This window comes from Anarhichas minor, unplaced genomic scaffold (genome assembly GCF_050575085.1).
Source record: "Anarhichas minor isolate MPS153535 unplaced genomic scaffold, ASM5057508v1 ptg000136l, whole genome shotgun sequence".
NCBI classification, from domain to species: domain Eukaryota; kingdom Metazoa; phylum Chordata; class Actinopteri; order Perciformes; family Anarhichadidae; genus Anarhichas; species Anarhichas minor.
Genome location: NW_027466582.1, coordinates 8040348 through 8067761, shown reverse-complemented (window position 1 = coordinate 8067761; position 27414 = coordinate 8040348). Strand labels below are relative to the sequence as shown.

The following is a 27414-nucleotide window of genomic DNA, read 5'->3' as shown; positions in this document are numbered from 1 at the left end:
GCTGGGATGAACGTGGATGTATTGACAGACAGCAGATATAGTATGCCTGCACAGTTGGAACGGCTCACGCGATGTGGCACAATATGGCACGCGTAAAGATGGGTCTCTTCGCTCTCCTGTGTCTCCCCACGTTTTTCTTCCGCGTCCTCGTGCTCTCTCACAGCAGCAGCATCTATGAGCGGTCGGTGGTCCCTCGCGCCCTGGTCCGCTCCGTGGCTCGTATGGATGGAGACGTGATCATCGGCGCACTCTTCTCCGTCCACCACCAGCCGTCGGCGGAGAAAGTAGCCGAGCGGAAATGTGGGGACGTCCGCGAGCAGTACGGCATCCAAAGGGTTGAGGCCATGTTCCACACGTTGGACAGGATCAACGCTGACCCGAACCTGCTTCCAAATATCAGTCTGGGCTGCGAGATCCGAGACTCCTGCTGGCACTCTTCTGTGGCCCTGGAGCAAAGCATCGAGTTCATCCGGGACTCCCTCATCTCCATCCGGGATGATAAGGACGGGTCCAAATGGTGCATTGACGGTACCCCGTCCCACCAACCTCCACCCTCCAAAAAGCCCATCGCAGGAGTGATCGGACCGGGATCCAGTTCTGTGGCCATCCAGGTGCAGAACCTCCTGCAGCTCTTCAACATCCCGCAGATCGGTTACTCTGCCACCAGCATCGACCTGAGTGACAAGACGCTGTTCAAGTACTTCCTGCGGGTCGTAGCCTCAGACACCCTCCAGGCCCGGGCCATTCTGGACATTGTCAAGCGGTACAACTGGACCTATGTGTCCGCCGTGCACACTGAGGGTGAGGCCCCTTATCACTGATCTCGTTAAATCACCATAGTGTGTCAGCAGCCATGTTAGTCTTGTAGTGGATAATATAGTGAGTCGATATGACTTCATCGTTCATTATGGTATTTTCGATTACCATGACATCACTGCAAAGTGAGACACATACATGTGCTGTGATATTTCATGCTAACATTTTTAAAATAGTCGGGATTAGTATACAGTTCTTTCCCCTTAATACTAGATCATTTTCACACGTACAGTATCTGCCTGTCTCAGTCTTTTGCTCTCAGGCTTTTAAGAGCAGGTTTTTGCAGCCACACATAATTACTCCAAAGCATATCTTTATTATTTATATTTTATATGCAGTTTTCTTGAGTTGAGGTTGTGTGGACATTGCTTCAAGCATCTTTCCACAAATTCCGAAACATCGTCATACAAGTTGTGTTGTTAGAGTCTTGAAGCAAGTTTTAAAGGTCTGTATCCAGCCAAACACACGAGGGACGGTTTTTGCACTCACACTTTAGGTGTTCATTTGAAATGTTAAACCAATTCCATGGTTAAGTCAGGAGGATGAGGCTGGGATGAAAAAAATACATTCATGTTTCACATTTCACCAGATTCACATAAATTAAAATAAATGTCTTATCTCCATATAAACCCTTGCAATAATAGTATTCAGTTTTTCATGGCATAATTGGCTCACCCTTCTTTTTTTTCACTCCATATGCTAATTTGTTCAACCGAACAGTACACCAGTGTATTATGGTGGAGACAGGAGGTAAAAAGGAGATAGGAGTTGGGTAGGCAGAGTAATTACTGTAAAGTGAATTATGTCCGTAGCTTTTTTATTATATTTTTCACACAGTCTGCACCCAAAATATGACTGACAGGCTGTATTACCCAGGATCCCCCTGAGGAGCTGCAGACTCATGGGGAGTGTAAAACGTCTTTGGAAAGTCCTACTATTGTCAGGTGTTGGAGAGGGACTTTAACATAGGTTGCTATCTGATAGATGAAGAGAAGGTGTAATGGAGCTGTAGTACCTGGAGTCATAAATAGGTGGCGTCAGCTGTCTGACCTTCAACATACAGGGGGTGCCTCTGGGACTGAAGTGATAATTTAAGAGTAATGAAAAGCCAGTCAGGGGAAGGATGGATTTGATTGCAAGCAACATCATTTACTCAACCGGCTACAGTGTGAGTGATCAAAATAGGATACTTGTACACTTTAATTGGAATTAAATTGTGTTTTTTTCTTTTACATGCAGGTATTCTGTAACTATAAACCCTTACACTAACTTTAGGTTCAGCTTTGTAAGAGACAACAGAGACGTTTGGAACCGCAGTAAATGTTCCTAACTGAGACTTTACATCCTAATTCGTCTAATGCAGACCTTACCCTCAACTTTGAGGAGTCATATAGAAATCCACTTGTTTGTTTTGCTCTATCTCTAGCTATCTCTGAAATAGTGGTCACGACTGCCTTAAGCTCGTGATTTTATTCCTCCACCACCTCAGAGAAGTAATAGATGCAGCTCGTTCCCGTAGCAACAGCTAGGGCTGTGAAATTGCATAAATTACCTGTCCCGATCACCATCAGAGTGGTAGGAATACTCAAAGCAGGTCTTTGGTAGTCATCGTTAAATGGGCTGTCAACTAATGCACCACCACCACCACCACCCACCTGTCTCACAGTTTAGATGGAAAGAGTAGAATAATTGGATATCATTATTTCCATTTGAAAATTGCCTCATTTTTTCCAAAGGGCTATTGGAAAACCAACACATGGGCGCATTGCGTGCCAGAGTAAATGCATTACTGTGATGCCTATTTCATTTGTCACCTTCCTTGCTCTATAAAGCCATGCCACACAGATCTAGTGTTTGTCTTCACCACCCATATACGGGTAGAGTGGCCTGGAGTCCCCCAGGAACCTGGCTCCTCATCAAGGCAATTGCACAACAAATGTTTTCAGATTTTTGTGGGTGAAGCCTCTTCATTTTCTTTTGATAACACACACATTCAGAAACACACACACACAGACACAGACACATGTTTGTGCGTGCACAAATGATTGGATTGTCTGTGTAATCCAGCTCTCATGCCAAAGAGCTGTGGGTTTTATCAACAATCCATCCGATCGTGACACAGTAGTACAAGCTCTGCAGTCCGCATGGAAATAGAAGATTTAGACAGCTTTGACGGGCTCTTGATTTGGATGATGTGCTGTTAAACAAGGATAGCTATCTTCACCCCTTTTGGCTTTGATTGCAATCAGTAGCCAGTAAACTCTCTGACACTCATTATCAGAGGATCAGAGCTTCTTCTCAGTCAGAACTTGACGCACTGAACAACTGCTGGGGGACAATGTCCACACTAAAGGTGAATGCTAAGACAAAAGCATCAAAACCTTAACCTTTGTAGACATGTCTGCTTTGCACTTTGCTTGTAATTCTGCAACACACTTCTCTCAAAACGCAACACACTGCTTCTTACATTAGCCACACATGTTCAAGAATGTTTCAGAGGTTGGATTACCAGAAAAAAATGTTTAATTGTTTAATTCCAGTAAATTCAGAATGTTTTTCGGCAGATTTCTCACTATTTAATCTATTTTCTTCATCACCTATAGGAAACTACGGCGAGAGTGGCATGGAGGCCTTCAAAGAGCTGGCCTCTCAGGAAGGTTTATGCATTGCCCACTCGGACAAGATCTACAGTAACGCGGGAGAGAAGCACTTCGATCGCCTTTTAAGGAAACTACGGGAACGTCTACCCAAAGCCCGTGTAGTGGTGTGTTTCTGCGAGGGCATGACTGTCCGAGGTCTCCTAATGGCCATGAGGAGACTGGGGGTGTTTGGGGAGTTCCTCCTTATCGGCAGGTATGGATCTTTTTTTCAAACCTTTTGATTCACAGATGAGAGCATGTCTCTTGATGGCAAGAAATTGGTTAACAGGCTGGAAGGCTGCGAGATGCTATGTTGTCCTCCTGATGTGCATGTCACCAAGGCAACCGAGAAGAATTAGACCGCATACCAATAGCACTGAATAGAAATGTTCTCCAGCAATGAATAATTGGTATTTCTGTCACAGACACAAAACTAGAGAGGGATACAATGCCTCCAGTCCATTCTCTCCCTTATCTCTTATTTGCCTTTTCAAGGCAATGGAGGTGATTTTGCTTTTAGCAATCACAGAGATCTATTTCAGACCTTATTGAATCCACCTGAATTGTAGAAATCTTTCCTTATTGTGATCACGCCTCTTGATATTCACTCCATTTTCTCCACTTCCTCTCTTTCTCCATCTGTTCGTCAATGTTGAGTGACAGTGACTGACTGTAGCTGCAATCTTAGTCATTACAAAAGGGCAAAGTAGACGCGTCTCACACACGTATACAGCAGCCCATTGCACCATGAAATAGCCCTCGAGGAACATTCACACTTGTCAGTAAAAGCCACAGAAACCTTGATGCTACTTTTCAGTTCATTCATGCAATATCTGTCCGCCATCGTTTTCAGAGAGGGAAGAGGTTTTTTTGGCATTGGTCTGTTGTAGGGCAGTCGTCACCCGTATGTTGTATGAGGAGGACATAAATAAGACAGCTAATGATGACTGAGACTTGTAGCCTATCAGTATTTGTTGGAGATTTGATGAGCACCGCATGATTGCAGCACAGTGACGGTTTTGGTCTTTTCATGGGATCTGTTGACAGGTAGACAAATACAGAAAAACTTTGAATTGTCTTGTTGAATATATACAGTATCGAATAGATTTAAATTAGAATTTGTTACGTTCAAATAAATCTGTTATGATCCTTGTATGTACATACATAAGGTTCTCCAGTCTAATATACACTTCTCTATTCTCTGGCACTGAGGGATTTGTTTCGTGTCATTGCCATTACCCTTGAGGAGGCCTTTCCTATTTGCTGTAATGAAATGCTGTGAGAAACAAGTGCTTCTCTTACTTGCCTCTGTTTACATTGTATGTGTTATATTCAATGCATACATTTAAGCTCTTGGCCGGGGAAGGCACTCTTTCTTTTCAGAGGCAGAACATGCCTTTTAAATTATCCATTATAACGACACTCTAGGGTTACATTCCTTCCCATATCTCTCCTTTTCTTTTTGCCTCCATAGGAGATGGGAAAGTGGGTCTTTTTTTAGCTTTTGGGAAGTCTCCATGGGCGGAAGAAATGCTTCTGGGTCAGAGAGAGAGAGAGAGAGAGAGAGAGAGAGAGAGAGGATATATATATATACGTATATAGAGTGTGTAAATATGACAGAGGGAGTCTGGGCCAACACAGATGCCGAGCCATGTGTCTCTTTCCCAGAATGTAGTGGAAGACTCAATGAAGCTGTCAGACAGGTATTATCTCATCAAAGGGGAGCTTGTTTCCTTAATTCATGCTTTCACCTTTAAAGAAGCCTCTTCCATGAAATGTTGTGTGTGTGTGTGGAGTTGAAAGAATGTTAGATACACAAATACAAACAACGAGTGAATGAAACAAAGTGACAGAGCAAGAAGAGTACAGACAGGCCAATATGTCGATGAACATCTAATGCACTGATCTTTCTTTTGTTGTCATTATTTTTTACTGTGCTCCAAATTTTTTTATGTTATGTCCAATTTATGTTACTTTTATACAAAAAAAGCATCAATTACTGTGCAGCACTATAATTGCACACCAGTGCGCTCTCTGGTATCACAACAGACAATTGGGAAGCATCTTAATATAAGACAAATGTTTCATTACATTTCGTGTGAGTCAACTACAACACTGGTAAATAATCATTAGCTTTAAAATCAACATGGTAACAATCAAGCCAGAACAAGTCAAATGTGACAGGAACATGTGTTTTTTTCATAATCAACAAGCACTGTTGCGGTCGTCGCTGTCAAAGATTTATCACAATTATAGCATCAATGTCAAATCACCACACCAAAATGCATCGCCCCTCATCACCGTCAGTCAGCATTGTTCACAATATTACATTTTGGGATATTGGTGTTTTAGTTATTGCACTACCTTATGGTAGTCAGTATAATTTGTAAACATAACAAGCTGTGTGCAGCAGCTTCCAGCAAAATCACTGAGGTGAGGAGACAGTTATTGACTTATACGTCTCCTTGACCCTATACATCTCTCCATTTTATTGCACTCGGTACAAACAAACAAAACCGCATAAGAGATGGTGTACCCAACATTAAAAAAGATTTGGAAAATCCAAAAGCAGGCAGTGTTGTGGTTTTTCCACACCATACTGTATACCTCATATGTGGAGAGGATCATAGAACACCACACAAGCGGACAAAAACACTACACAGCAGTGGCTACATAAACTACATGCAGAGAGTTTTGAATCTGAGAGCTTTTGTTTAAGCTGCTCGGCTAACCTGCTCTTCAGACGAGGGCCAGGTGTGGCTGCGTGCTCGACCCACTATATCCCTGACCTGCAGACTCTACTCTGCATCACTTCAACACTTTACATCCACTCCGCTCTGCTATTGTCAGTCAACAGGGCCCTTGTCTTCCTCTTTATGTGATGTCAATCATGATTTCGCCAATCAGCTGCCATTTCTCTATACGACTGCACACACACACACACACACGCACACAAGATACAACATTTATTCCATGCAAACACTCAAATACACACAAATAGCACACAAACACAGACACGTTCCCGACATAGATTATCCACTGATTATGTGTACTGTTGCCATCGCAACTGTTGTACTTGGCTAACTTCTGCATAAACTAAACTGTCTTACGGCAAGATGCAAACTCACTGAGGTGAGGTTTTGCAGTGGAATAGTAACGTTACAAAACCAGAGTAAAGAGTGCAACTGAACAACTTAATGCTTCATCCACACACTCTTGTCACACCGTAGGAAAGGACATTTCTATCGCCAGATGAGTGATAACTTTGCTTGGTTCATTTTCTGTGACCAGTGTAGCATTAAAGCACGGTGAAAATAATTTTTGAAATGCCATTATCTTTCGTACTAGTCAAATTTACACTGCAAACAGTCAATGTCCATTCTACTCCTATTCTATTTCTATGGGCTACATTCATCTGTCATCATAGCCAACTTCAAGTGTATGCAAATGCTGCTCTGTGTCTGTGGGAATACTCAACTGTTTGCTTACAAGTTCACCATAAAAACCTTATATGTTGATGTATAAAGTATGTAAAAATGTCAAGCGGAGAAAAATCAACATATGCAGGTTCAACAAAGTAGTTGAATGCCATGTTATCTTAAACATAGCCGTGGCGGATCACAAAAAAGGTTATATGAATATTTTTTGTAACCATTATGTTATTTATATCGACAAATATTGTCACGCCGTTAATAGGTGCGTCAGATCACAAGTCCCACATATATGCTGTTTTGGAAGGCAATGAAAAAAATGACATATTTTGTTGTCTGAGGACTTGTTGCATGAAACATATCGGATAATCTCATAAAAGGATTGGCTCAAAAAAGAGATGTCATCTGATATAGCTTGTAATTGAAGCAATGGGGAGAGTTGATGTATTTTCACAGAGGAGTTTTAAAGGAAATGAACAAAGTTTTGCTTTACCTTTCATAAACTATCACAGACATTGTGAAGTTCCATGACAAATAGACCTTGTCAAAATGAATTAAAAACATCAGGCCTCGACGTTTTTCTCAAAGCCTCTTTGAAGTTGATAAGGATTTTCACCCAAATAGTTTAGAATACAACTCAGAAATCAGTCTCATCATAGGGAGTCATTTTCATGCCCATCGGAGAGCAAGCAACAGCTACAGGTGAATGTAATACACATTATGAGCTATATATGAAAATAAAATCATTGTTCCACTTTACCCTCAGAACAGCCTTATTTGTCTTTGAAGTGCAGCCACACGACTTGAACAGTGAAGTTTCACGGGGAGACCAGGAAGGTAGTGTGTGTAGAACAGTGTGCGCTTCATAGAGTGTACTTGATGCAGGAAAATAGCCACAGACTGTTATTATATATGCCTGTTATTTGACCACAGAGAGCAATACACACAATCACTCCCAGGAGGTCGCTGCCCATATTATTACAGATCCACCACCACCATGTTGCTGTCAGCCAAAGTGTCTTTTTGCTGAAACACTGTATAGATTATGTTTGGCGAGATCTTTTACCTTGTCAGCGGGATCATTTTGCACAATCCAGGCAACAATATTTGGCCCTTGAAAATCTGTTAGGTACGTTAGATACCTCGTTATAAAAGCAATATATGTGTGTTCTGCAACTAACTGTATAACCAATTACATAACAGAGACACTTGATGGGAGTAAGAAGTACCTACAGCTATATGCTGCACATTGAACACACAATCGGAAATCGAGTATACTCATGAAGAAGCTTAAGACCAACCATTATTCCATACTTGTTTTGAAAATCACTCTGGTTTCTTTGAGATGGAATATGTCTGTGAGTTCACTAAGCTGACAGGAATATAATATAGTATCCATTAAACATCTGTCAGTGTGTGTTTTAATTAAGGTTTCACCGAGGCAAACACCATTACATTCCAGTTAAACTGAGTATTACAGTAATTCTCTGAATTCTCTGATTTCCACCTACTCAGTATGATATAAAGAAATTGCCATGAAATAGGGTTTTCAGCTTTGAAAGCTAGATATACATCTACTGTACAGTGTCTTCTGCTATCATTCCCCTCTATGCCTGTTCCCCAACACCCAGCCCAGTTTCTGAATGGCAGCATGGAGTGAAACCATCTACCCATTCGCCTTGCCTGCTCGCTCTTTTGCAATTAGCACCATTCATTTCCTCTCTCTCTCTAATGCTGAATGCTGTTATTACTAAACACCATGTGCATAAGCTGCTTCTCCACATGATACGCTCATTTCTGCCCCTGTCTTACACACACAGTTTTGGTCTCGGTCCCATTTTGAATGCTTGCTTCTGTTTTTTATATTATTTTTTTATTTTATTCTCAACAAAAAGGACACTGCGACAGAAATGTGGATGTTCTGCCTCTGTAATGGCATGGCCAAGTCATTCCCAGGGTATGACTGAGTCCTTTTTGAGACTGTGCTGAGGTGCAAAGAAAGCTGTGACCCCATATTGTGTGTGTCACATGCATTTCTGCATTTGGTTGTCCTATTCAATTTCCTGTAACAAGGGGACTCAGGTTTTGCTCTGAGCTTGAATAAATGAAACGTTTAGGGCGCCAGAGAGTGAAAGAGGGGAGTTGTGGCGCGACACATTTAGCAGCCTTTTCCCTGTCATCTCTAAGGCTTTCATCTCCTTCCCATCTCAGTAAGGAGAGCGCGGAGGATGCGGAATTCTGCCTATTGACTTGTAAGTAATTTGGCAAATAGCAGTGTATATAAGCAAAAATGAGACCGTATCTCTGGGAACAGCACTGACAACATCCTCATGCAGAATTATAGATGTACAAGGGGTTGAGACAATCTTTTTTGTTTGTATGCTTTGTTTTAATCCATCCTTCATGAATTATTCTGTCTCAAACATTAGAAGATATATTCAGATTAATGAAAACGGGATTGAAGAAATTTAAGAGAGCAGATAAAGATTTACATTTAAACATTTAAAGACAAATTAAACAGTGTAACAAATAAGGGATGATAGCCTTCTTGCTTTATATCCTGCAGAACTGTGTTCAGCTTAAAATTACAGGCAGGTTTTTCTGATCATCCACAATTCTCCTCTTGCCCTTATCAGGATTACTTCTATATGTGTGTGAGGCATGATCCCCATGACTGAGAATATGCTGCACTCTCTTGCTAGTCTCGTTCTATAGAAATATCTTTTATTTGTTCGGCTTCCAGTGAGAGCACAATAACGACTGATACATTAGTTATGAATTCAACTTAAGGACTTAAGGAGAGCAAGAGAGATAAAAGTGCGGCAGGCGGTAGAGGGGTGGGCTGGAACATGAGACAAAAACAGAAATGAGTGCTGAGCCTCTATCTTTACGTTATTCTCTCTCTTCTTCATGCAAGTTTAGTGAGAGTTTACTTGGGCACATCATGCAGGAAATCAAGCTCAATATATATTTTTTTTGTTAGCGGGGCAGGATTTACTGTACCGCTGGAATTAAAGGCTTTGTGTGCTGCTTGCGCTACAGTCACCGTGGAGATTTTGTTTGGGCTCATGACGGAGTCGGTGTGATCGTCTCACTGCAGATCTGTCATTCAGTCTGTCAGCGGTGCTCCAAACACAATAGTCCCTTCTCAGGAAAATATGGCTGACGTTTGAAAAATTCCTCGCAGCAACAACAGCAACAAAGATTGTAATTATAAGATAAGGACACACTATCTGCCATTCGTTCAGTAATGGAGCCGTGCTTGCGTTACTTGTACACACGTGGCTCTGGAAACTGGTACATGCAAGTTTAGTAAGGATTCGTGATTGCATCTGTTTGTGTTCTACTGAGCAAGGGAACACAATGAGCTGCATCTGAATATTTATAACAGGCCTCTGATGTTAATTGAAAGCAGCCACACATTGTCAAGGACATCTTTCTCTTTTCAATTGATGCCTTGTGTTCCCTTGTGCGAGGGGATGGGTAAATGACATTGGATCAAAAATAGCACACTGGCTTTGCATCTGGACATGGTTGTCACATCCTGATTTGCAGAAGCTGAAATACTTTCTTGCACAGACAGCTAATATTGGACCATTTGTTTCTTCTCATGAACAACATTTACACATTTCCTCATGAAGAAATTGAGTATTGCAAACATGTAAAAATGCAATTGCAGATGGCCTTCAATCCTTTATACAGTCTTGTTTAGCTTACAGTGTTTCTGTATGTACATAGTAAATCATTTTGGAATAGCAGGCGATATTTAGTTGTATTATAGGTGGAGCAGTTATTTTTTGTCTGTTTTTGTTCACCTGTTACATTTTTTTTACATCCTTTTCAACTTATAACTTCTTCTCAGTGAAACAAAAAAATGGACCTGAAGTAGTTGTAATTATTACAATAAAAAGCAACCAAAACGCCAAGAAGGATCAAAATCTAGGAATCCTTAAGCAGCAGTATTCCAATCAACCTGTAATGGTTTTACATTAAATTGACCAACTGATAATAAGATCTGGTCATCCATCAGTCACTGCTACTGCTGTAATGTGATGCAGATACTTTTTCAAGGGTTTTAGTCGTGAATTGATGTCCCTTGGTAGCAAAAAGCAAAAAGGATTTTTCTCCCAGCAGTGTTCCCAGTCAATGTAGAGGAGACTGATCTCCCAACTCAAACTGGGGCATGATGAATTAGTAAAAGCAGCTTGGATGGGCTTTTAAAGGCTCCCCGGCTCACTCGGGGTCCCCTGTGTCACCTCAAGACAGTCATGCTGCTGCCGCTATCTAGCTAACAAGCCACCACCACTCCTGTTTTAACTGCACAGAGTTACAGAAACAAGAGAAATTGAGAAGAATGGCAAAGGAGGAAGAGAGGGATGAAGGCAGAGAGAGTTTTGGAGATGAGGCGTTATTGTTCAGCTGAGGAGAGAAACCCCTGTTTGAATATTTGTTTCACTGCCAGAGCAATTTCGAATTAATTAAGAATGTTATGGGATCATCATAGAGATGAATGTAGAACAGAAAACAAAAGTTACCCCTAAGACCTCCTGTTGTGAAATTAAATAGAGCGGTGGTGGAAAATAGCTAAAAACATTTACATAAAGGTGCACCGTGTAGCAACTTGTTTAAAACACTTGCCAACCAGCAAGGTTTGTATGTCTTGTAATTCCACTTGTTCCCGGAGAGGTGACAGTGAGTCACTGTAGCACCAGTCCGTCCTCAGGAGAGGACGGAAAAGTTCAGCTGCACCGAGGGCTTGTCAATAATACACCCATGGTTCATGTGCGTTTTGATAGTTCATTCATTAGATTAAATCCAAATATGGCAGAAATGGGAAAATGACTCGCACTCTTGCCTCGTCCTCCCCTCCACTGAGAGCAGAGTGTATGTCAGCTCCAGTTAGCATGTGCTCGAATTCAGAGTCTGCGCTGGCTGAAGTACAATTTCATTTACCTGATTTTGAGGAAGTACTGTAATCCCATTCGCTTACACACTGACGCCAAAATCCTCCCAGATGTCTCAGGTTAGTTGGACTACTGTTCTGTAATTAGCTGTCATATTTGACACCTTCAGAATTCTCTCAAATCCATTTTGGAACAGAAACTTTCAAGGGAACCATCAAGTCTTCAAATATTTATTATTCAAAATTATTCACACAAAACATTTCCTGACTTTCAAACAGCCCATGTTGTCTCGAAAAATAAATAATACAAAAAAAAAAAAGCCAAAAAGTCAAGTAAATGTAAGTAGCCCGAAAACTCAGTTTTGGCCTGGAACTGTAAGGGTTATTAGAGTTAAAGCCTGACTTTACTTGAAGAGAATAATGTAATTCTTGTCATTAGGCCGGTTGACATTCTAGTGTTCTGTGAATAACAGCTTAAAAGTTTTTCCATTTTCTATCTGAACTTTTATTCTAACATATTGCATAGAGCAATTAGGAAACTCTTGATTCCCCTATCCTCCCTTTCCTCTTTTTAAAGTAACTCTTCCTCTTCATCCTCCAGGGGAAACAGCGCATGTGATTAAATCTCTGCCCTGCCAATTAATTCATGGCTTCATAAATATACAAATGTGCTATCAAACTGGAACTAGACCATCTGGGAGAGTCGGGGGAGCTCTCAGTCTACTCACTGCTGTATACTACTCTTTAAATTATCCAGCTGCTCTCCTGTCGTCCTGCTGTGCTCCTCTAAACAATGCCACACATTACCAAGTCTCAGTTAAGTCCCATTATTAAGCATGTGGCATCAAAGGAATAGCATCCTGCTGACTTTACTTGCCGAGATAAGTACTGACATAAATGATTCATTAAATGTGTTTGGAAAGTTGAAGGGGTAAAAATGAAATTACATTAAGTTTATACTGTCACAATTAGCCTCAGTCTTGTGGGTTTTACTTGTTTCATTCCACTGTGCCCTCACTACATTTGTACTGTACTTACTGTACTCACTTAAGTTCCTAAAGTAACATGGACATGGACTTAAATACCTAACAACAGCCCAAATTGGTGTCTTTTCACCATGACAACAATCTTTCTTTTTAATCTTTTTAGTTTTTTGTTGCTAGATCAGTAAAAGCTCATGAGCTTTTGTTATGGTCATAAGGGTCCTTTTGGAAGGCACTGGCAAATGAAAACGCATGTTTGAGGGCAACAGCAAATTAACTATTTTGTATTTTAGGTATGAGGATTGTTGGATTAACCATAAGTACTCCAACACATAGTGCTTGTATTTATGATACTTTTCCTTAAAGAAACTAGCATTCGGTATGTTGCCTTCTTAACGGCCTCATGCAAACACCTGAGACAGAATAAACCAGCTCATAGTCAGAGAAATGTTACTGCACTTAATAAACAGGCTGGTTTAAAACGTGTACAACATAAAACGGGTTCACATTGAACATTTGAATGCTTGGTTCTTACAAGATTCTGTGTTGCTTCATTTAAAAGTTAAAACTAATGTTAAAACAACTATATCAGAGCTATGCTCTGTTTTATATCTTAGACCTACTTCCTTCTGCAGTCTTCAGTACAATAACTGTAGAACTAATTACAAACTTGAACAGTGTTGACTCCTTAATCTGCTTAAACAGGTGTTCCTCTGGTAAATCTGACTCAGGTTATGTAATAGCGGCGTTCCAGTATGCAGTGTGAAGCTGTGAAACATTGAGGTGACATCAAATCAGATTCTGTCCCCTTAGGCGTCCCTCAGATGGCCCCAGAGTTTTGATGAGCTGCTTGGAGTTCTGCCAGCCAGTGTGATCCTGAGAGAGGAGAGCGAGAAGAGAGAATGTCATTTTACTTCATCACAAACTCCACTGTGAGAAACAGTCAAGCATGCCTTCACTTCCTCATGCCTTATTCATGTAGAGTGTTGAACCTCTCTCTCTCTCTTTATCTAAAAACCAATCTGTTCTCCACTGTTCTGTTAGGGCAAATATGTAAAACAATGAATTACATTTAATAGATCGCAATAAATGCAGTTGAGCCTGTCAGGGAAGGTTTTTGATAAACACAAATCTTTACAGTGTGTGTCTTTGTGTCTTTATCTGTAGGCTACTACATATACTGAAAGATAGAGGGAGGGACAGAGACAGTATTCACCTGCAGCGAATTAAAGAAATGTGACTAGGACCGATGAAATTCACTTGTTTCTGACTCTTAACTCATTTAGCAGAGTGAAAAGAATGAGTCAGTATAATTGTTCTTTTACAGCAAACATTTTAGGAGACAACGAGCAGATATCCTTAGACATGTTGTGATCTAGACCATATCGCTGTAATTTTGTCCTCACACCATCACTCAACACTGCTCTTGTCTTATAGAACGCGTTCCCTTGTCTTGTCAAACAGTAATTGTTGCAGACAGTAAAAGCCCACATATTATAATTTAATAGATCCTAGCCTACCTTACTTAACAACATACTTTTTTTTAAAGCATCACATTTTAATCACTTAGAACAAGCATGCCTTTGTCAACTTTACACATTTACTGTGTCACAAATCTTCCATAAAAGCCCGTCAAATCCGAACATTGATATCAAATCTGTTATGTTTCCAATGCATTTGTGCAAAGTTGCAAGGATATATCTTCTCAGCTGCAACCCACATGCAACAACGTATCCAGTTGGCTCTGTTTTCAGCTCCATTGTTGTCCAGGACTTATGCGCTGGTTGACGTGTTCTTTCATTACCATGAACATGGGCACTGTTTATTATGAGTAAGTCCCTCCTACATCATTCTAGTAATGTCGATACGTATTGGTACACTGAATGTGTAACTAAGCAAGCACTAGTGGCCAGCTGTTTTAGAAAATTACAAGCCTTTTTAAAGATTTAAGAAAAAATAATAAAGCAACGCTAGCCCTATCCACTTATTTCCCACCTCCCAACATTGTGCAGGATCAGAGAGACATGTCAGGGTCAGTGGGAGACATAACTTCTGGATCACGGGCTCTATTTTCAAGATAATTTCCAGACTGAGTGCCTAATATATATAGGAATCCATATGTCTATAGAAGGGCTATACTAGCTCAGTCACATTGGTTGTAAAGTTTCCTCCTCACAAATTTGGTTGAATGTCTCCTTTTTCGTGACTGACGGTAATTGTGGATTTAAAGGTCAGAGATTTTGACCTGCACACACACAGACACAGACGCACGAATCCTTATCCATCACCCAGAACATCCCATGTGTGGGAGGTAATTGGTTCCATGGTGAGTCATACCTAATTGGTGTGTAGCTGTCAATAGCACAGGTATTTCAAGGAAGTAGCCCAGAGCCCACATTAAAGATAGAGAGACAAAGAATGAAACAGAGCCGGAAACCTCACTCCGGCTCAGATCTAGAGAAAGAGCAGCGCTCAAAGTGGTGCTGTTTATCTGTTTATTTCTTTTTCCGTGGTGTTTTCCATTTCTCTCAGAGCCCTCTGGCCAGCTGTGTGTCCAAATTGGCTTGGTAGGGAATACATTCTCACACAGAGGGTTAAACAAGGAAGCAAACAAGCAAGCTGAAGGGATTGTGTAAAGCCTACAATTACAGTTGAGGCTCTAATGGTGAGATTTCCATCCTCTTAAATTGACTCCGGTGGACTTGAGATAAGCTTCCAATCAGTGCTGCCACACTGATTTAAAATAGCATTGTACAAGTGTAGAGGCTGTAGTCTACCTACTTGTAGTGGAAGCTCATTATTTAAATGAAAGCAAAACATGACCAGACTTTGGGTTTGTGCACTGAATTTGTTCTGTCGTTCCAATTGCCATTAGTCTCCATCTGAACACAGACATGCTGCTAATGTTTACTGCTCTGTATGTCCAAATCAATCTGTTACCTTAGAGCAAAGCAATCACATCACCTTTCAAAAGCAGAATCATTACATCGATCGGTGAATGCATTACCGTTCATACGGCAGCGATGTTCTATCAATTCTGACTGTCCTCATTTGTTAGTCTCTATGCAAGCACTTTACATAAGGTTGATGGCTCAACAGGTGACTATTTGCTATCGAGAAATCACATCATGATCGTTTCTTCGGCTTTCAATAAACGTCTCACAAACTAAAGGCTGAACAGACAAAGATGCTTTTGGTCACCACTGAGGGAAGCTTGACTGCTAAAAGCTGCACATGTGTCCAGTGACAGCTGTGATTCAGTAATATTGGTTCAGTTTGAAGATTTGTTGTTTGAAATTTGTTCGTACGTGTATACTAAACACCTCTACTGCCTTGTCCCCCTAAGAAAAGACAGAAAACCACAAATGGAAAAGAGAATCCGTCCTTCAAAGTAAAGCTGTATTAGTGGAAGCTCTTGTGTTTTCGTTGTGTGACATGAAATTACTGTAGTGTCAATGACGCATGCTCTTGTGAATACTTTTATGGGCATGTCAGTCTGAATCAGCAGTTAAGTTTAAATTATAATTACAACAATCCAATGTAAAAGACACATGACAGTAACAAGTGAAGACTATCATCACTGTCCAGGAGTGCCTCTCACTTTGACATATGACATTGTTGTATTCTTACTCATTTTATTGGTCCCCCTGCGATCGATATGCTATATGCTCTTCTTCTTTCTCTCTTGCTCCTGCAGTGATGGATGGGCAGACCGTTACGAGGTTGTGGAGGGTTATGAGCAGGAAGCAGAGGGAGGAATCACCATGAAGCTGCAATCAGAGCTGGTCAAGACCTTCGATGAGTACTATTTGAAGTTGCGTCTGGACACCAACACCAGGAACCCCTGGTTCTCTGAGTTTTGGCAGTACCGTTTCCAGTGCCGCCTCGCAGGCCACCCACAGGAGAACAAGAACTACAAGAAAGTCTGCTCCGGTGGGTGAAAACAGAAAAATCTATATCTTTGTAGTTTATAGATAGGAGCAGTGTTCATCTTGCTGTCAGTGAGAGTAGATGGTTGAGTTTGACCAGAGTGTCAATCAAACTCATGAATAATAACAAAAACTGTGTATTTTTCTCTCTCTGTTTTCCTCCCTGAATATTCTCTCCTGTTGCTCCCAAAAGGTGATCATGGTAAATTGTGTTCTCGGCATTTTAATCACAACTTAAAACCCTCATCAAGAAAATCCAATAAAAAATATAAAGTAGTCAAATGAGCAATGCAATAATTGCTCAGCATGCTTTTAATCAACTGATACATAAAATGAATTAGTGGTTTATGATGGTTACTATCTCAGAGCAGCAGGTGTTTTACTACTTTCTCTCCACAACACTTTTATACACCTCTTTTATTCCTAAGACCTTCGAGGCGGTAAGTGCATTTTCCTTGTCACTACTACGGTGATGATTTCATCCGAATTGCACCCGCACTCTGTAAGCATTTGACTCCTCCAAGACAGGAAGAGTTTGACTGATGCTCTCTTTAACACAATACCATCTGTGATGTTTTAAAACTGCAATTTCGTCAAATGTGAGATGTCTCGATCCTGGCAGTCTCAGGCTCTCAGCCAGAGCGAGGATTGCATTAGTCAAACTCTGACGTGGAGCACCGGGCTTGTGTATGAGGAATAACAAGGAACTGGCCTTACACTTGGTAAAGCTGCATAAAGGAATGGCTCACCAAGCACACACTGTTCACCATAAAGGCTTAAAAAGATCTCGCTTTATTTAAAATTGATCACACCCTCTTCTGTTTGTGCATGTTGATGTATATGATGGACAGTAAATATCAATATTTTAAATGCACTGTCTAAGGGGGCAAAGGAAATGCTTAAACATATCGGAAACTTTGGAAATAACATCTTCATACAAGGATGCGATAAATGTAACATTTTATACTTAGTTACCATTCATACAAAATATTAACTGTGGGAAAGCCCCTTTAGAGGGCTGGTGGTGAAGTGAAACTTGGTGTTCAGTCTTGGGGTTTCCCCAGACAATGGTGGTTCTCCACATCTGTTTCCTATTGAGCTTTTGGATATCATGTTGGGATTTCCTTGTATGCTGATATATTTTGCTGCAAATGAAGGTTCTGCTTTGCAATCGATTATCCAGGCTTGGTTCTAATTTAATCATGCATTGTTGTGTATGTTCCTACAGTGCAGTTTGAATACAACACAAAACACCAGACGCACAAGACATTTTCTTAAATTGTAAAAGGAAAATTGCAAAAACGTCCTTCCTTTTCCTTCCCTTTTCTTTTCCCCCTCTAACAGGCAATGAGAGTCTGCATGACAACTATGTTCAGGATAGTAAAATGGGATTTGTCATCAATGCGATCTATGCCATGGCTCATGGCCTCCATGATATGCACCAGGAGTTGTGCCCAGAGCAGCCGGGGCTCTGTGAGGCCATGGACCCCATCGATGGCAGCAAGCTGCTGGACAGCCTGCTGAAGATATCCTTCAGAGGAGTCTCAGGAGAGGAGATTTATTTTGATGAAAACGGAGACACCCCAGGAAGGTAAGAGGATGATTAAGTGGTAAGAATATAAAAAAGGCTTCATATCTTTTATATTCATAAAAGATTTCATACCATCAACGTGATTGTAATCTGTGAATTTCTCCCGTCTAACGCTCTCCGACTCATTAGCACGCGTGCACATGCACACAAGTGTGAACCAATCTTGAGCACGGAAGGATGTAATTAGTTTGGACTGGAACATATTCAGTGGATTGTCCACTGTGGCAGCCACTTTCATCTCTCTGCAGTGCAACAGGCAGCATTTGACAGTCAGAAAACACAGCCGTGTCATTACTTCGTCAACTAGGGTTCAGGTGGAGCACATCCTGGTCCAATATAAAGACGAGGCCAAAAGTGTGCATTGGCATGAGCTCTTGATGTTACACTAACAGGGTTGTAAACTGTTGACTTTGGATGAAAGCTTTACTAAACTGCCGAATCCTTATCATTAAATTACCTGTCACTCTCTCTCCTTCTCCCCTCCCTCTCCATCTCCTGCTTCTTCACTCTGTCTCTGTTTGTAATCTTTAACTCTCGCCCCTACCAGTCTTTTTTTCCTCTTTGTCACTCAATAAACTTGTCCGTGCTCATTATGGTTCTCCGTCCCTCCCTCTGTCCATCCAGATATGACATCATGAATCTACAGGGTGTGGGTGATGATCATTATGACTACCTAAACGTGGGCTCCTGGCATGAGGGCATCTTAAGCATCGATGACTACAAGCTGTGGGTGAACAGCAGTGACATGGTCCGCTCAGTCTGCAGTGAGCCCTGCTCCAAAGGACAGATTAAGGTATGATTCAAGTCCTCCAGCTTTAAATGATCTCCCCCAGAGTTCATTTAGTCTGAAAAACCTAAAGTCTGAAAAATCAAAAGTCATTAACATTAACATTGGAGTGTGACTCTGAAGGTCCAAAGCTATCAAGAAGTGTTAATTCAACACTGTGCCAGATACGTAAGTAAATTTAACATTGATTTTGCTCTAACTAGCAAATTTTCTGTTAACAAGGAGATGAGTTTGGCCAGGTAGGCACATGCAATGAGTTTCGTAAAGTACTTGGTCTTTATCAGGAATGTGAACACAAGAAGGATACTTGAAGAATGCTATTTCCAAGTTGTCTAAGAGTAAAAAGTATCTCTCTGCAAGTCTATAGCAGTACTACTCTCTAAGGCTGTACTTAGGTGCAGTGGTGCTTTGAGCTAAATGCGAACAGAAGCATGCTAACATGCTCACGATGACAATAGTCTAATTGTCGAGACATGTCACTGTGAACCAAAAATGTCTGGTGGTAATAGAGGAAAAGTCAAGGGTCATAAATGTGTGTACAGAATGTGATGGCAATCCATCTAAAAGTTGTCCAGGTTCAGATATTTCCATTTGGACCATAACGGATCCATCTATCTATTGTTCACGTTGTTCTTAAGTAATTAATTAGAAGGTTATGTACTTTCCTTGATGTCTTGTCTAGCAGATTCCCAAATGTAATAATGTGTTGTCCATCAATTAGTCCTGATATTGATTCCCTTCTTTCTTTGTCATACCTGTTGCAATCTAGAAGTCAATGTTTGACAGTTCCCGTTTATTACAGTGTGTGCATAGTCCAGTTTCTTTTTTACCTCCACGGAGGAATTGCTGGATGATGGAACAGTGGGGCTTCGTTTTGGATTACATAGACCTACATTTTGTGTCTTAGCATTTCCTATCCAACCAAAATTGTAAAACCTGGATTCATTAATTATTCATTAACACTCCTGCAAAATGGCCTTTGTAGGGTGTGTTCTACTGCACATTAACCCAATAGACCAACATGCACTTGATCCAATGCCTCCTCAGCAGCAGTGTAAACTTCAAGGATGTTACTCTGTCCCACATTTTGGCATCCTGCTTTGTCAATTAAATATTATGGAGAAAATAATTTATAAGCACATGTTTTCTCAGTCTAAATAAACATGGTGAAAAATGTTCGGAGTAAAAAACAAAAGCCCAGTTTGACGAAATGCCCTGATTTGCTTAATCTTGAGCCGATTGTTTTCAGTCTACTCTTAGTTGCCCTGAGGGAGGGTGCATCCTCTCTCCCGGCTGCTCACGCTTTCCCCTCTATATCTGCTTTGTTACCTGCCTGACTTATCACCCTGCTTTACATATCACAGTGCTGGTAACAGCTTCCCTGGGAGCAGAATGTAAAATCAGCCGGCCTTGTTTTATAAACAGCATGTCTGGGGCTCAAGAAGATAAGGACAACATATCCTCGACTTTGATATCCCCTTGCTGCTGACTACCTGTGTAGCCTTGGGTGTGATGTGCTTCTTGTCACGGTTTGATGAGTGTTGTGACTGGTTGCTAAGATGTCTGTGACTCCTCGTCGTTGATGTCTGTCCTCTCTACCTGCAGGTTATTAGGAAGGGCGAGGTGAGCTGCTGCTGGATCTGCACCACATGCAAGGACAATGAGTATGTCCAGGATGAGTTCACCTGCAAGGCATGTGATCTGGGATGGTGGCCCAATGATGACCTGGAAGGTAGGAGAGACAGAACCAGATGCTCTCAGCCAATCCACTTTTGATTTCATGAACAATATCCATTGATACTCCTTTTTTTTTCTATCCCTTTACCAACCCTCACTCACTATATCACCCATTTCATGTATTTGCTCCTAGCTAACCTACTTTTTGCCTTGTCAGGTCATTTACATCATAGAACACCTATCTCACTGAAACAGCACAAACACTTTCTCTCAAACTATTTTGGGCTCTCAAACCCCCCCATAAGCTCTTTCACACCCTGACACCTCCTTTCGCTGATGCTTTTCATCATACAGGTCCAATGACCCTGCTCTCTTTGCTTTCTCAACCTCCACACTACTCTTTCCTCCTCCCTGCTCCCTTTCCTTGTTGTGACCCAGTGGTTGTTTTGACAGCGATTTATAGAGTTGAGAGGAGCTCTCAGTTCCCAGGTGTAAAATCCTATTACTGCCATGAGAGGCTTGGGGATTCATTTCAGCAGTCTGTCGAGGAAGAAATTCTCCTTTAACTCTCATTACATGTTCCTATCTGGAGAATACTAATAGAGAGAGTTGGTATCCTATTCATAGAGTGAGGTTGTACTGTCCATATGTTCACTCATTCGCTCTTTTAGGGCAAATATCTAAAAAACACCTTTGTTTTTAAACATAATTTCCTTGTGGTGCTGGCTTCTCTTGAAAGTCAATGTGGAGTGAGCTTTGTTTTTGAATTTTTTAAAGGTCTTCCCAGCTTCAGATATTTTCCTCTCAAGTGTGCCTCAGTGAGCTATTGCTGAGGTGCCTTTTAATAATTACGCCTTCATATTCGCATTAGTACCTCTCACATCTTGTGTTGAAAATATCCAGACTTCCTGAGGCAAATAGTTAGATTATTTAAACATTTTAGATTTCTTATAATTTGACATATTGGGAGTTAGCGATGCAGACCAGAAGTGGGTTATTCTGTGCATAGCCTTGCTTGTGATGGCAGTGACTCTAATGCTATTAGCAGCAGCATGTAATTTATGGAGTGTTAAGCTGGGGAAGTCTAGGGATGTCAGTTTTCTCCCATTAAGCTCTATAAACTTCCTCTGGGGGTTGGAAGCAACAAGTGCATCATGACAGAGTCAACACACATACCTACGTATCTGCACACAGACATTTGGCATACAATTAAAATGGGAGAGAAATCTGACAGAACTGGAGCTTTGACGCGTGAAAATGAGTTCCTTAGCAATTTTAGGCCCGCTTGTGTCTCCAAATCTGTGTCGCTCTCCTCTCTGCCATCTCTCTACTGACTGCTCATTGGTTCGTTTAACCTGTATTATTGTACCTTTCATTCACAAAAGCTCATACAGTCCCAACAAAAGATTAACCCGACATCTCCTCTGCTCTTTCCAGGCTGCCAGCCCCTGCCTCTGAAGATTCTTGACTGGGCGGATGTGGAATCCATGGTGGCAGTGGCTTTCTCCTGCATGGGCATCCTCATCACTTCCTTTGTCACCTTTGTGTTCATCCAGTACCGTGATACACCTGTGGTAAAGTCCTCGAGCAGAGAACTCTGTTATATCATCTTGGCAGGCATCTTCATGGGCTACATTTGTCCATTCACCTTAATCGCCCGTCCTACAGTGGCCTCCTGCTACTTGCAGAGGCTCCTGGTGGGCCTTTCATCTGCCATGTGCTACTCTGCCCTGGTAACCAAAACTAACCGCATTGCCCGCATCCTGGCAGGCAGCAAGAAGAAGATCTGCACCAAGAAGCCCCGTTTCATGAGCGCTTGGGCCCAGGTGGTCATCGCCTCTATGCTGATCAGTTTGCAGCTAACTCTGGAGATCACACTCATCATTCTGGAGCCTCCTGAACCCGTCAAGTCCTACCCGAGTATACGTGAGGTCTTCCTCATCTGTAATACTAGCAACGTAGGCATGGTGGCGCCACTGGGCTACAACGGCCTGCTAATCATGAGCTGCACCTACTATGCCTTCAAGACGCGGAACGTCCCGGCCAACTTTAATGAGGCTAAATATATTGCCTTTACAATGTACACTACCTGCATTATCTGGTTGGCCTTTGTGCCGATCTATTTCGGCTCAAACTACAAGATCATAACCACATCCTTCTCCGTCAGCCTGAGTGTAACAGTGGCACTAGGGTGCATGTTCACGCCTAAGATGTACATTATCATTGCGAAACCAGAGAGGAACGTCCGAAGCGCCTTCACCACATCTGATGTGGTGCGAATGCACGTTGGAGATGGAAAGTCAGCTCAATGCGGGACAAACAGCTTCCTTAATATCTTCCGCCGGAAGAAACCTGTGTCTGCCAAAGCCAAGTGAGTGACATTTTACGTTGTTAATCTTGCTAGATTCTGTTTGTTTCGAGTCAAAATTATAACATGCCTAAACACTCAAATGGTACAGTGAGTTGTCCAAAGCTGATTCGTTTGGGGAATTTCACTGAAAAAATCATCAAAAGTAACATGTAAGTGCTCATTTTTCACAAGAATATTTGAGTGTTTATGCTTGATGTTAAAGGTCAAATTTTTACTTTTCAGCACCCCAATCTGTGTAAAGCCAAACTGTAATTATTTATTTTGAAACAGTAAGAAATGAACACCGATTTATGTGGAACATCCCCTTCCCCCTGAGGGGCATGAAATATTATCAATGAAATGAAGCTAAATTTAACAGAAAACACAAGACAGAATATTTTGATGTTGTTGATTTAAAGCTAAAAGGCCATGCTGATGTACCAGTGATTATTAATGTATAGATAGATGCATCTAAACTAGATATAAGACTTGCATGTAACTTTTTTGAGATCCACAGCAGTGACACATGGACAGGTATCTAAAGTAAGGAGTGGGGCAGAGTATGAGAGTGATCCCGATCTGTTCATGTGTTGTCTCTCACCCTTGCTATGCAGCCTTTTCTAATCTTTTAACCCTTTAACCTTCCAAACTGAGCAGCATAGTGTCTGAAAAGTGTCGAGGCTGGCAAATGTTTTGGCATGGTGGTCATTCAAATCCTTTCCTGGAGAGCTGCACTGTCTACTGAGGCATATTTTATTATTGTACACAACCAGAGGATACTTCTAGACTCTCACTAGATCATAAATTGATCGTAAAGAAAATCAGCGTTTGCTGAGTTTGCCCAAAAATCTTATAGCCGAAGTCCATAATTCCCTGCACACTTTTTGCACGACATAGAGGTATGTTGTTGTGGAACGTTGTGTGGAAACGTTTTTTTAATTATATTTTAGCTATTGCATTGAATTGTGCTTGTGCCACTAATGAGTGACATAAAGTAAAAGGTGTAGCAAGTCACCATTCATAATTTGTTTGGCTCTCAGCTTGAGTTTGTTGAGTCCTTTTGTATTCAACAACAACTTTAACCAGCCTATCTGGCAGAATTAAAGGATCACTTGCCTCTGTGCGCCTATCACTTATGCATAGGCAATGGAAAAAAAAGGATTTTGACACTGCAGCCCTCCAAAGAGGAGATCTGCCACCCTGCTGCTTTTGGTTTGTCCTGAATTAACCTCACATTTAACTTTTCTCAGCATGAACACCCCTCTCCTCCCCCACCCCCACACTCCAACTATAATCACATTAGAGCCAGTCCTAGTTCATTCTAAACTCTGTGTCGTCTTCAGCACAGCTCAGGCACCAACTGAATTACTGATTCAGAATGCATGCGTCTCATTTAAACTATATAAGCAAATAGTGAAGACGGGAGGAATTAGCTGGTTGGCTCCAAATTCTGTAGGCTTAATGTTTGAAGCAATTTAAAGATCATAATGCTTTCTGCAGCACATTATGACTCACTATGTTTGTGAAGTGCCACAGTTGATAAATGTAATGCTCCTTAAAGCTCATGAGTGAACCCCTTAGCAAAGCTGTTAATGTCAAGTCGTGTGGTTAAAAAGTATTTTAACATGCATCAGAAATGTTGGAATGCTGCTGCTCAGTTCTGTTACGTTGCTGCTATGTTGATGTTGTTTTTTTCCAACCACCTCCTGGTTTCCTGTGTTAGTAACTTGGGTCTTTATCTCGTTCATAGTTCTAATGGCAAGTCTGTGTCATGGTCTGAATCAGGTGCAAGACACCCTCCGAGGGGAGGAAATGTGTGGCACAGACTGTCTGTGCATGTGAGGAAACAGGAAGCCGGCTTGAATCAGACGGCGGTCATCAGGCCCCTAACTAACACCGCCGACCCCCGCAATTGTGCGCCTTCCACCTGCGACTTTGGCACAGAACCCCATCCGCCCCGACAACCGCGCGGCGCTAAGCCTCTGTACAACCTGGTGGAGGAGGACGACGAGGGAGATTCTCAGCGCCCCCTCTGGACCCCGACTTGCCCTGGACAGACGCAAGGGCTGGAGTCTAATTTAGATAGGCCGGCTTCTTATTTGCCCCCTCACTTGAAGGGTAGCACCACAGAGCGCTTGCAGGGGGCTGTGGTGGACACACACAGCTCCTATGTCCCTGCACTTAATGAGCACACCGCCAGGGAGGCAATCCCTGCCAATGAGCCTTTGAGCTTGAACTCTTCGCAGCTTCTTTTGGCCCCACAAGTGGGGGTGTTTGAAGAAGAGGGGTCCGAGGACGAGGAACTGGACCTCTTACACAGCTACATTTATGATGCCAAGGAGGAGGGGGAGGACGGGGAAGGCGAGGATTTAACTCAATACAAGCCAACTCTGGAGGATTCCCTAGCTCTGTCGCCCCCCTCCCCCTTCAGAGACTCTGTGTGTTCGGGGGAGTCTGTCAGCGACTCCCCCATCATGGAGTCGATGCTCGGAAGCCCTTCGAGCTCAGTCTACACCTCAAACACCCTCCAAGACTTCGCACACAGCTCCTCAACACTGTGAGAGCATAGCAGGTGCTGACACAATTGCTGTTCACGCAGACACATTCCCACTTACAGGTTCATGCAAACACACATATATATACAGATACTGTACAACATGCTTTTATTATCATTTCAAGTTTTTAGCATTCATCTTTTGCTCCGTCGTTTGGCTTGCTTGTGTGTACTACTCTGCTTTTACAAGTAAGGGTTTGATCAATATTATAAGTAGAAAAACACCAGGAATCATCCATGAGTGCTCACATTCCTGAAGGGCTGTCAGTGATCAAAGCCTTTTTGTCAAAAAATGTAAACTGGGAAGAGTGCCAAAACTAGTCAGCTCTCATGCCAAATTGTGATGAATTAAGCAACGCTGAGAATCATAATGAAGGATGTAGCTGTAGTGCTCATAACGGCAGTGCAATTAAATGGTCTAGGAGAGACAAATGGAAAGACAAACACACTTCAGTGTGTATATAATCTATGTGCACCGTAAGATACAACCAGAGTCCAAACTGGCTCTTAGGACCGCAGTAGCTGAAGTGCATTTCATGCCAGTTTTGATTATCTCTGCTCCTCTCTGCTGCACACGTACAGGTCTGTTCATGTGTGTAGCAGTCGCAGCTGCATCGAAAATGATTCGCTTTTTGCCTTTTTTTCGTTAATCAATTTCACTTCAGCTTTCGCTGATCTGACCTCATCGCAATTAAAGTATACAAAGATATTAATTAACAAAAAACGTGCAGTAAGTTGGTTGATTATTACTTTTATGTGTTGCCAGATGTGCAACAAAATATTATCACTGAACTGAGATTCTGCTGAAGACTCGCGCTGTAAGATATATGACATGGATATAATGTGCCAAACGAAGTTGTTATCAACCTACATCCCTGCTTTCAATTTTTACGAAGTAGCTGATACAGGTTAGCGTGATTGTAGATGATGGCGGTGTTGTTTATTTAGTCTACACTCAATCGTAACAATGAGAACAAGTTTTATGAGCATGGTGCGTGATAACAGAACTACTTTTGCTTTCCATGTGGATATTTCTCATGTTTTCTGAGTTTGCTGTGTCATTGTAATGAAAAACACAGTATACTTGTACAAGTTCTCAAAGTTTGTAATACTGTTAAGCCATCTCTTGTTTTTCACACAGGTGGTATGTTTGTAATACTGATAAATGTTTCTATATTTAGAATGTCAACAGAAAAAAAAAGAGTTTATACATTTTGAAACTGTCCTCAGATACTTGTCAAAGAGCAGTGTGTTTGGTTTTTGGGTAACTTTTAAGCTAACTTGATCGACTGTATCCTCTTGAAAATATTCAGTTGTAAAGGTAACCGATGATTAGTTGCTTCTTGTAATGAGATTATACATGTTTCAATTTTGCTTCAATCTTGCATTATAAACAAGTAGTTTACTTGAGGTTAAGTTTCTTAGTTCTTTATCTATAAGAATGCAAAATTTATTTCAAAGTACAAGACTATACAGTACATCGTGAAATTGTATTGTATTTCCAAATGTTTTTAGTCTATTATAGTGTAAGTTGTTAAATTATTTTATCCAGTGTAAAATATAAGAGGGTGCCACCTGTTTAACACTGTCAAATCTAGAGTGAAATAGGCCTTTATGTTTTGGGCAAGCTGAACAATGCTGTAAAATAAAACGATTTATATTACGAAGACTGATTACTGCCTACAACAGCCTGGAAACCGGGTTGTCATTATAGGTTCAACTGCAAAAAATCTGAAAGACTCACGAAGCTCAAT

The 27414-nt window shown here is 41.4% G+C and overlaps 1 protein-coding gene across 1 annotated transcript; it reads left to right on the top strand.

Annotated features, from left to right (window-relative positions):
• Positions 1-27305, top strand: grm1a (glutamate receptor, metabotropic 1a). The gene is made up of 8 exons (XM_076084555.1): positions 1-801; positions 3420-3669; positions 16470-16705; positions 18046-18292; positions 18917-19085; positions 20685-20811; positions 22194-23127; positions 24857-27305. Exons 1-8 carry the CDS (start codon positions 72-74, stop codon positions 25665-25667), a joined length of 3504 nt encoding a protein of 1167 aa, XP_075940670.1. The 5' UTR covers positions 1-71; the 3' UTR covers positions 25668-27305.
• The last annotated feature ends 109 nt before the right edge of the window (positions 27306-27414 follow it).

Coding starts and splice junctions, on each gene's coding strand:
- grm1a (XM_076084555.1), top strand. CDS start 72: ATGTGGCACAATATGGCACGCGTAAAGATGGGTCTCTTCGCTCTCCTG. Junction 20,812..22,193: donor GCCCAATGATGACCTGGAAG/GTAGGAGAGACA, acceptor TGCTCTTTCCAG/GCTGCCAGCCCCTGCCTCTG. Junction 23,128..24,856: donor CCTGTGTCTGCCAAAGCCAA/GTGAGTGACATT, acceptor TCTCGTTCATAG/TTCTAATGGCAAGTCTGTGT.